We start from the raw sequence: 11,317 nt of genomic DNA on the forward strand, positions 1-11,317 counted from the left end.
CTAGATTATGCTGCTCCTCTCGGCAATGCCTCCTATCTAGGCGAAATGGACCAAATCAAGAAGAAAGAATCAGTTCGGCGGAAAAATAGGAATTATATTATCAACGGAGACCCAAAAGAGGTCTAGGGGTCCTCCCCCCCTCCTCCCATCCATCCTCCTTCGCCAATAGATCGTCGACCGGTGGGAGTCGTAGTTTCCTCTCTCGAGGCATTAGTTAGGCCTCCGTCTGACTGTGGCGAGACAATGGTGTCACCGCAGGCGTGGAATCCACCTCCCCTCGTTCCGGTGATGCTTCTTCATATTGCTAGGAGGCGTGTGGAAGATGGTGTGTCCTAAGATCTTATTCTTCGGGTCTGGTGTTTCTTTTGCAGGTTTGTCTCGGTTGCGCTATCCTGCAAAGCACATGACGTGTCTATACGTCTTGATCCGCCGGCTCCAGTTTTGATCGGCGAAGGTTAACCAGACTCCACCTTGTCAAGGAGTGTGTGAGATTTGTGTTCTCTGGCTCCGTCTGACCGGAATTGGGGTCTACAAGCCCTCTCAACCATCTTCTTCTTCATAGCGGCAATTTGTTACACAAACTGCGGCCGCCGACGTCTTCAAATCAACATCGATGACTTGTCGGGCGCTACTTTTATAAGCTTTTTTGAGGTTTAAACAAGTTTGCTCCGATGAAATAGGGACCCAGAGGGGGCAAGGGGCTTTGCTCAGCAAGGGTGTCTTTGTACACCATAGTGTCAAAGAAACGTCTTACATTATCGGACTGAGGGAGTACTTTATAGTTTATATACTGTCTTTGGACTTTTCAAAAAAAATATAAATAAGAACAAGGCTTAAACGAACATTCGCAGCTGCCCCCGCGACACGTACGTGTCATCCGCCGGTACGCGCCACGGGAGACAAGCCAGCCCCCACCTGCCATCGCCTTCGCCTCACCCACACCCGGGACAGATGGACGGATGAACGGACTGATATAACCACACCCCATCACCCACACACACCACCACACCGCGCACTGACACAGCAAGATCGAGTCAGTCAAGAGGGCGAGGCGTGCACTGCTGGTCCTCCTCCTCCCGCGCATGGTGCCCCGTCCCCGCCGGCCGGCGCCGACACATGTTGCATGAGCGGCACGCACCACCCTCCGCGTCCGACGACGAGGACGATGCCCCAGGGGCCAACGACGAGGAGGGCACTCTGGTGACCACCACCGCCAGCACCACCAACACCACCTTCCACGACGTCGACGAGGTGATCGAGGTGCGCGAGGTCCACCCCCTGTCGCCGCCGCACCCGCCCTTCACGCCGCCCACGCGCACCCTGTCCGCCGCCTCCACCGCCTGGGACAGCGCCAGCAGCCACCGCTCCGTCACCTCCGAGGAGCAGTTCATGACGATGAGCCGCGAGTTCACCGCCATGGTCGCCGCCGGCGCCGGCACCGGGGCGGCCAACAGCAACCCCAACAGTAACAACAGCAACAGCAACCACCACCCAGGCGGCCCCTACGACGGCGGCCCCGACCAGCTGACCAGCATCGGCGAGGACGAGCTGGAGGAGCACAACCCGCTGGCCATCGTGCCGGACAGCGGCCGCCCCTTCGCCACGCCGCCCAGCAGGAGCGGCGGCAGCAGCGGCAGGGCGGCGCGGCTCGACCTTGAGGTCGTCCCCGCGGCCGGCCCGCCGGTGGAGGCGAGCCAGGTGAAGAAGGAGGAGGTGGAGACCAAGGTGTCGGCGTGGCAGACGGCGGAGATCGCCAAGATCAACAACCGGTTCAAGAGGGAGGAGGTGGTCATCAACGGCTGGGAGACGGAGCAGGTCGACAAGGCGTCCGCCTGGCTCAAGAAGATTGAGGTAATCATCACTACTACATGAACAACAAGATCCTTCAGATTCTGATGAAAATCTACTGTGGAATCCTACTTGCTTTGAGCTTAATTTGCATCTAGCATCATCTTTCCTTGCAACCGAGAAAACAATTCTCCAAGCTTCACAGCACTCCTGTCAATTCAAGAAAGAAAAGTAGTAGAGCATGACAAATTAATACAGCAACTAAATTGCCCAAAATTAGCACATGAGATTAGGTAGACCATCGATGGTTGATGCAATCAGCACATGAGATTTGTGCACACTGATTAGCGAGCTGATTTTTTTTCTCCCAGATAAAAAGGAAGTTCCTACGCCTAGCAACACTAATACAGTACCCCTTTTGAGTAGAATAGTGTAAATCTATTCTTGCTTTGAGAAAAGGTATATGAATCTCCAAGATAATTAATTAGATAGAGGTGTTACATCAGAGCGTGGCTGTCTCAATTGCCCCTTTTCTTGTGGGTGCGTGCATGTGAACATCAGTTCGTTTTACAGCTCAATCATGCAACTTTCTGCGCCAAGAGGGAGACTGTGTACCTGTGAGATTATCATGGACCGTTAGCACGTTCATCTCACGGCGATAGGACTGTTCTATGAGAGTGGCGGCCTTTGTCCGGGAGAACCACTAGTAGTGCATGTGAAAATCATGCTTGCTTGCTGTCCAGTTAGTGTATCCTATCTGAATGTTCATCTCGGTCACCTTATGTCTAACTGTGATGGATCCCACGACCACGCGTGCAGAGGAAGCTGGACGAGCAGCGCGCCAAGGCGGTGGAGAAGACGCAGAACGACGTGGCCAAGGCGCGGCACAAGGCGGAGGAGAAGCGGGCGTCGGCGGAGGCCAAGCGGGGGCTCAAGCTGGCCAAGGTGCTGGAGCTGGCCAACTTCATGAAGGCCGTGGGCAGGGTGCCCACCAAGCGCTCATTCTTCTAGCCCGCCGGCCTCCTCAACTGGAGAATCCTACGTATGTGTTTTTGCCTATAGGTCGTAAAGGGCGTGTGCTGCTGCATCCGATCGGCCGGGAAACCTAATTGTAAAAAGGATTTGAAACCTGCTGCTGCTGCCTCCGTTGTATACTGGCCGCCGGTGGCGATCACGGATCACACGGTGGCGCTTTTTTGTTTGGCTTGTATATGCACGCAAAACTGGTGTGAAGATGGAATGAATAGTGTGTTTGCCACAAACCTGCAAACATTCAGAGCATTTGTTCATATGTGACACTGCTGGTGTGGATCTTTACCTTCTTCATTCAGTTCTGTATGTATATATCTAGCTGAAAGTCGTCGTGGTCCTTCTAACGCCTATCAAGAGAGAGCCAACAAGTTGCATCAATGGCTGATGGAGACGACTGTTACTTGCCCTTGCACACACCCAGGATCAGGCAACAAGATGACCCACACCCTTGTGTGTTCCAACGAAGACGGCCTAGTTTTTCAGTGGTGGACAACGTGCTGCCCGTCGATAACGAAGTGCACGGTGTCCAATCTTGGATTTCTTAGTTCTGCAGCGACTTTATTATTATTAGTCTTCCAGCTACAGAGTCCGACCTTGGCTCGCGTTTTGTTTTCTGTTCTTGAGATTTTGGGGATTTGGCTTGCGTTGTCTGAACTCGAGCTGGCACTTTTGGCCACAAAAAATAATGCTGGGCACTGTGCGGCCGTCGAGTAGGCATCATGGTGAGCGATGAGGAACCTGCGCCGCACGTCACCGCATTCGCCATTTCCATTTCCCTCGTGACAAGGCCGGTTAGTGGAATCATCATTTTATTCTATCTATCTATCTATCGCCTGAATGGCGAAAGCGACCCCGTGCCTGTGATTGACCCAACTAGACGAGGGAGGGAGGGATGGGCCTTGTCTGGCATCGACACGAGGCCGTGGCTGTAGGCATCAGGCGCTGCCCGGATCCCGCTGGCGCTTACCGGAGTCCAGACACAGCCGACGCTGACGGCCACCGTGCGCGACGGGTTTCTTTCGACGTGCCAGGCTAATCGAGACCACGATCGACGGAGACATGGAGGAATGTAACCAGAGAACTCGTCAGTTTATTCCAACTCCTATGGGCGTAAACGACCGACCATTACTTTTAGCATTCGCTCTGAAAGAGATATAACTCTGCCTAAGCAAAACAAACTGAATAGAACTCCGAATGAAATCAATAAAAGCACACACAAAACAAAAATGCATCCTTAACGCCAACATAAATAAACATATAAAATGTTCAGAGGAGATGAAAAAGAAAAATGTGGACAAAAATTTAGGACAGTGATGAAATTCTAACAGAGCAAATCAAGTCATGACAGTCTTTTATCAGCTAAAGAATCTAACAGAGCCTGATGACTGCCGTACATTATACCATCCGAAACTCAAACACGCACTAGTACAAGTTATCTTTGATGACGCAACTGTACATAAACATCAAGCTAGACGATCCACTTCATCGACGATGAACCTGCCTGTTGCACGTTATTTCCCGACGACTGCCCGGGAGGGAGGGGGGCTTCATGACGACGAGTTCCTCCTAGCCGCATAAACCCTGTACGCGGCTACCCCCACAACACCTATAGCAGCTCCAACTGCAGAGTATTAGAATATAAGTTAGTACTTGAAGGGCGCTTTGCTCCACCTATCATCATGCTCCACACCCACGAATGCATGTTCAAGTAAAGGTCTAAAGGCATACAAAATTGTAATTGAGTAGCAGCATTTTGTCAAATGCGAGCTATCATGCCCGTTGACTCGATTCCCTATGGAACCCACCATACCTCTAAATCGACCAATTGATTCACATTGTTATGGACTTCTTAGTATTTTATTGAGATGATATTTGGTTAAATGCGGATTTAGCTACTGACTACTAGTAAGAAAAGATTTGTGACAAGATCGTGGGGTTTGACTTGCCTGAAACAACCATGAGGGAACGGTTCAGAAGTTGACGGTATTGCCTGCGTGATTTACCAGCTTCAGTCTCTGGGATGCTCAAATGGGGCCGCTGTGCTGCGTGAACTATTCGGCAGAAAATGCTGTTCAAGTCTTTCAATTTCACACTGATGGGAATTGGTGTTTCAATTCCCATGTCTTGGCTCACCTGAAATTAGATAGATTTATGATTACTCTGTAACAAACATAAACAACTAGACTATCCATGGATTCTAATCCATTCACCAACTACAATGGTAAATTTAAAATGTCAAACGAAATGGTATTGGAGCTTACTCTGGTTGATTCCTGTAGAGCCACTGGAGATTGATCAAGATCGTCCTTAGCAGCAACTATCAGACAAGGGACTTCATAGCCAGTGTTTTCTCCATGTGAAGCCACTTGCACAAGCAAATCTCTTGCTCTTTGCCAAGAAAATTCATCACAGCTGCCATTTTAAAGGTGTCACATAAGGAAATTTATGTAATATTGAATAATACGTCAGAGTAAGATATACCAGGATAAGCAAGATTTTCAACTGTCATCTGTACCGTTTACATAACCAGATGAATAGTTGAACCAATTAAAGGTAATCAAGGATCAAAGAGATTCATTTTTTACTGACCAAGAATCATTTATTTGATATGGCCAGTAAGCTATTGTGTAACTGAAATCAGATTGCAATACATGAATGAACTAAGTTCATGAGATCTTGCAAATAGCATAGAATGGTAAACCTAGTTTCCTTCCAAAATGGGCCATCAAAACCATTGAGAACAATTCAAAAATTGCCAGCATATATATGACACAAAGCAGAAAACAGTACAATAAACAGGAAAATAGCTCGGCAGAATGGATACCTATCGTAAACAAAGACTGCCACATCACAGGGTGCCAAGGATTCCTTGTTGTTTAGCAATGATCTGACATCACCTTCAGGAATCTCCCGCAGCACAAGTGTTTTTCTAGTCCCCTTCAATAAAACAAAGATATAATGAATCTGATATGAACATTGCAGAGTAAGAGTAGAAAAGCATCATTACAGATTACCAAGAATTAGAAAATGATAAATCTCAAAGCTGCACTCCGCAGTCAAATTAGAAACTGCTGAAGTTAATGTCACCCTATCGTCTCCACTAGACCATCACATATGATTTCTGGAAGGCTCTCTCTCTCCCTCTTCCATGTCCACCAAAAATGAAGATGACGAGAGGGAAAGGGCAACATTGAACTACTGTACATGCCATTGGCAGAGAAAATTTGGGTTGTCTTAATTTCTGTCACTATACTCGCGTGAAGTCTTGCATCATTAAGAATAGAATTATCATTTATCAGAATGTTTGCGGCAAACCGGTCGCTGTTAGTTGGCAGAGCATCAGTAAGAATAGAATTATCATTTATCATTAAGAACATGCCATTTATCAAAAAGTGCAAGCAGAATACAAACATAAATTTTGACTACTTACATCAGATGGTTCAACAGTATTTGCGGCAAACCGGTCGCTGTTAGTTGGCAGAGCATCAGAAGGTTGCCTGCAATGAAGATAACAAGTGAAATGGAGTTCCAAAAGGAATAAAGATGGTATGAAAATTCATGGAGTAAATACAGAGAAATGCATCAAATACCTTCCAAGGAATGATTGTAGCAATGCAGTCTTTCCGGCACCTTTGGGACCAAAAACATAGCACTGGAACACATTTCTTTGAGTCTGCTGCTTTTTACGGTCCACTCGTCTTTTCCTTGTGATGGTGAATGCTGAATTAAAATCACCTGAATAGCCGACATATACAAGGTTCGCGAAACTATTTGCTGGATCTAGAAGTGTCATAAGAGCCCACTGCAATTGTAGGAGATACTAGTCAGCAAAGGAAAATCAACCGGTAATCTAGTAAGAAAGAATATCACCATAATACACACAGGTGTTTTGTCTACAGGTTTCTAAGCACGTGTCCACATGATTAAACTGGTGTAGATATGCATGTAAACATAAAAAACACTACACTAACACTAAGAAAAGGTTTTCTTGCCTGGAAACGTTCCACATGTTTTTCAAGGCACGCCACTAAATACTATGCATCTTAATCATAACAAGCACAACACTCCTAAAAGATTTCTATCCCATTTTTAGTTGGTTTATGTTTCTTATGTGTTCGATATAGTATATATAATCTCTTCTGTGGATTCGTTTGCATATGACGAACTAAGATGGGTGCAGTAATTCATATTCCCTCCATCCCAAGATAAGTGTCTCAACTCTAGTACAACTTTGCAAGTGTCTCAACTCTAGTACAACTTTGTACTGAAGTTAGTACAAAGTTGAGACACTTATTTTGGGATGGAGGGAGTACAATGGTTACAACAAACTATTGGGCTTTCTCAGAGATTAATTGAGCTCATTGAATGGTACAAGACAGTCAGAACATGAATAAAAAGATATGAGATCCGAATAGAGCATTAGGCTGTTGAATCCAACCAACAAAACAGCAACCAACGGGCAGCGTTAAATATTATTGCACACAAACAGTGTAGCACAAAGGGAGTGAGAGAATACCTTAGAAAGAAATCCTTCAAGTGATAGCCCACCCAAGACATTCCTTTCAGCGCAGTCTTTATATAGATCAGAAGTCCATGGGCTGGAATAATGATATGTGAATGATAAGCAGAGACAAATGACTAAATAGACTAAACTTGAGAACCATTTAACAAAAGTAAAACAGATGCCATCAAATCTAAGATAAAGTAATACAGGGTTACTAACAATATGAGTAAATTATGTAAATTACAACAAATTGTCTCCAATTGTGTCAAACTAGGATTAAAATTACCCTTTCTTTTAGTAAAGAACTTACTTTTCAGGTGCAGTTGAAAAAAGATCATCCAACTCAGAAGGTAGCAAAGCTTCGTCCTGGATTTGATACATAAACACATTTTCAGAAATGCTCCAACACATAAGTTTTTTACTGATAAGATTAGAATGAAAATGCCAAGAATAACAAAGGGCACAGCAATATTTAACATTGAGGATAAAAAACAATTGTGACGATCAATACATTAGACTTACATTATCTATGTCAAACATGTTGAATATTCCTTTCAAGTAATCAATCACTTCATTTGTCAATTCCACCGTCTGTAACAAAGATAGTGATATGACTTTAGTACCAAAGAAATATTAGAGACCAAACGTATGGCAAATATAAAACACATAGGTAAGTGGCTAGTGAAGCTAGGATTGCAGATACCCAGCATACAATTGAAATCAACTATCAACTTACACGTAAGCCATTATAAGAACAACTTTACACTAAAATATATGTGCACTTAAAAATTGGTCTAGCTTCAACTGACAACAAAATGTGAATAGCTGACAGTAATCAACAGAACATTACTTGATCAGGAGCTCGCTTGACTGACGTTGGAATGAAGTCATCTCTAAGTTTGATTTCATTATCATAACCAAATTTCCTCAATACTGTCCATGTAGTTTCCAAACGACCTTTCTCAATAAAAAGAGCATGAAGGAAAAGGAACCCAGTCAATGTAAGGCCGCTATCATTTACGCCTTCAGGCATCTTCTCTTGAACAACTCTCTTCACGCCTGAAATTTCAGTAGGCTGGAGAGGAGCACTGAAACATCTGACCTGCAAAGCAATGGAAAGGAATTTTAGTACCACCATACATAGAAGAATGTCAATAAAAGACACTAGTCAGCCTCATGTTAATATAAAGGAAGAATGGGTAGCCTGAGTGAATACAAACCTGAAAGTCATTGAGCTCCACATCACTGAGAGCTCCATCCCTGTCGTGGTCACATAGAATGAATATCCGCTTCAAAGCCCTCACACAGCGTGGCTTTAGAGATTGCGCCTCTTGATCAAATAGAGGAGCTGTGGGGTGAAGCACTGCCTTCTGGGCGTAGTAGAAGACCTCAGGCACCTGCGGTTCATAAACTATCTGTTTAGTAAAACCTACTCGAGCATAGTATCTAGAATTCTAACACAACAATCAAATTATCAACTGCATAGTTGAATTAGTACTCAATCAAATTATAAAAATGCAATGTTGGAATATTAGGCGAGGCTGAGCAGCTGCTGGCATCAGCATTTTGATCATTCTAGTTTCATTCGTTGTGAACAATCAACGATTTGACATAATGAAAGTGTTACCAATATTGCCTAGATACAGAGACAAGAGGGGGTCTTCCTCACCTGGATCTGGCGAAGCGCGGAGCACTCAATGCAGGTCTCGATCTCACGGAACGACTGCATGATGGGCGCCATCGTCTGCTCAAGGCTGTTCTGCTGGTCGTCCCTCAGGTCCAGCTTACACCCCACCACGATGACAGGCGCCTTCAACTGCGCAATCACAGAAACATTGGACAGCACAGATCAACACGGGCAACCCAGGGTAAAATCACCAACCATGGCGAGCCCAAGGCTGCGGCAACCACTAACCAAGCCATAGAGCCCGAGATTACCTGGATGCGCCTGAGCTCCGGGAGCCAATAGGAGCTGAGCCGGTCGAGCGTGGAGAGCCGGTCGCAGGCGTAGGTGAGCACCACCGCGTCCGCCGCCTGGCACTCGGCGATCAGCTTCGGCTTCTGCTCGGGGCTGCAGCGCGCGCGCACACACACACACGCACACGAGGACGACGGGGTCAACACCAAATCAATCAATCCGCGACGGAATCGTCAAATCTGAGGCGGGGCGGAATGGGATGGGGGATGGGGGGAGGACCTGGAGGAGGTGTCGACGATGGTGATGGGGACGCGGTCGGGGAAGTAGTCGGCGGGGAGGCGGGTGTGGGGCATGACCTTGGGGACGTTCTCGGGGAACTGCTCGGTGGCGACGGCGACGACGAGGCTGGACTTGCCGGTGCCGGGGTCGCCGATGACGACGACGCGCACGCCCGGCCGGCCCGCCAGGTTCGCCGCTGCGGCAGCCATGGTCGCCGCCGCCTCCTCCTCCTCCTCGGGGCTAGGGTTTTGGGGGATTTGGGCGCGGCTGTGTGGCGTGGAGTGTCAGGCGGTGGGGCCGGAGGGGATGGTGGCCGGTTCGGTCTTATGGTGGACGCGACGGAAGGATTGATCTGGTTCCTCCTTGGTTGCTTCGGCTTGGAGGAGACGCAAAGAAAGAAAGAAAAAGAAAAGAAAAGGCGATGGAACCAGCGACCGCAACACAGAGACGTCGTGCTTGCTCGCTCGCTGGCTTCGGGCCTGCGAGGGCTCGTGAATGATGCGTGGTTGAACCTTACATGGGCCGGGTAATGACTTTTTTTTTGGAACGGTTTTGCTAATTTTTCAAAAAGAAAATGCTATTTTGTCAGATGGCACGCAACGCAAACAACCGTGTGATACAGTGGCGGAGGACCGTGTATGGCTAGGGTTGGCGGTCGCCCTACCTCGGTTTGCCCGGTGCAGGCAGGGTGCAAGACGGCACATCATCATGGCGGCGTTGCCTGTGGCGTACGTTCTTTTTTTCTCTACTCTTATTGCTTTCTTCATCATGAGCCGACTGACACTGTTTGTTTTGCAAGAGCTAATGCCCATCGTCGTTTTCTTTGCCCCCTCCCCCCTCCTTTGCTTATTATCATGTGGACACGTTGCCCCATGATGCTTTATTAAGCTTACGGAGGGAAGTCTGAAGCATCACATACAACAAGCGAGCCAGGACACCAATTCCTTCACTGACCAATAATGTGCCACAAACCATCTTCATTTTCATCATTACTTTTTTTTCTTTCTAAAAGGCTGCTAGAGTTTTGTTGTAAGCATCACCGGCTAGAAAATGGTGATCTACGAGTGTGGAAGAAAAGGAAGGGATGCCCAGGGGTGGTGAAAACTTCGTGGTGTGGACACTCTCTACATAAGTCAACTTTGGACTGCGGTACTCACCATTCTGTAGGGCCATCTACCCTCTTGCTAGTTGCTCCTATATTTTGCATTGGCAATGCATGGCCGGCAAATGCCAAACACACGCCAGGATTGTCGGATCGTCTCGTGCTACGATTGTCATTGCCTAGGTTCACAAGACGATTTAATGTTGTGTTTAGTCGAATATCGTAAGAACCATTCGAGTCAAACTTACCTTCATGACACTTTGAGTAATGCATTCAAGTGGTGAGCCACCCCCCCCCCCCAATGATTGTTCAAAAAATCCTTGTTGTAACGTCGTCCATCTCCCGGCTTGCATAATTACTTCCATGATTTGCTGACATATGGCTTCCTGTGTCTTCTTAATGTTCATTTCCATTCTCTCCATATACAGAAAATTTCTTCCATCCTAGTTTTCACGACAACCATATATTATGAGCTTTATACTTAACCATCAATCAAATAAAAACTGATGACCATAGTTCCATAACCATTTCATCAACAAACATAGGCTTTCCCGTGGTTTGTGATCTACAAATCCAATATTCCAGGTTAAACCAATTACTTGGGCCAATAATTTGGAGATTCCTGCTTTTAAGAAATTAGATTGAGTGCTAGTTTCAACTGAGTGGGATGTGTTGGGTTGAAATTAGAGCTCTC

General features: G+C 46.7%; 2 protein-coding genes across 2 annotated transcripts; one reads left to right on the forward strand and one right to left on the reverse strand.

The window, feature by feature from the left end:
* Positions 1-984: 984 nt before the first annotated feature.
* LOC119303735 (remorin 4.1-like) lies at positions 985-3,084 on the forward strand. The gene is made up of 2 exons (XM_037580874.1): positions 985-1,851; positions 2,608-3,084. Exons 1-2 carry the CDS (start codon positions 1,117-1,119, stop codon positions 2,797-2,799), a joined length of 927 nt encoding a protein of 308 aa, XP_037436771.1. The 5' UTR covers positions 985-1,116; the 3' UTR covers positions 2,800-3,084.
* Positions 3,085-4,038: 954 nt separating this feature from the next.
* LOC119303736 (mitochondrial Rho GTPase 1-like) lies at positions 4,039-9,867 on the reverse strand. Its single transcript, XM_037580875.1, has 14 exons — positions 9,522-9,867; positions 9,263-9,395; positions 8,994-9,140; positions 8,545-8,721; positions 8,175-8,426; positions 7,847-7,915; positions 7,635-7,690; positions 7,337-7,418; positions 6,411-6,622; positions 6,251-6,317; positions 5,645-5,757; positions 5,082-5,232; positions 4,767-4,953; positions 4,039-4,441 (listed from the first exon to the last, which is right to left on the reverse strand). Exons 1-14 carry the CDS (start codon positions 9,728-9,730, stop codon positions 4,368-4,370), a joined length of 1,929 nt encoding a protein of 642 aa, XP_037436772.1. The 5' UTR covers positions 9,731-9,867; the 3' UTR covers positions 4,039-4,367.
* Positions 9,868-11,317: the final 1,450 nt, after the last annotated feature.

Source organism: Triticum dicoccoides, chromosome 5A (genome assembly GCF_002162155.2).
Source record: "Triticum dicoccoides isolate Atlit2015 ecotype Zavitan chromosome 5A, WEW_v2.0, whole genome shotgun sequence".
Classification (NCBI taxonomy): domain Eukaryota; kingdom Viridiplantae; phylum Streptophyta; class Magnoliopsida; order Poales; family Poaceae; genus Triticum; species Triticum dicoccoides.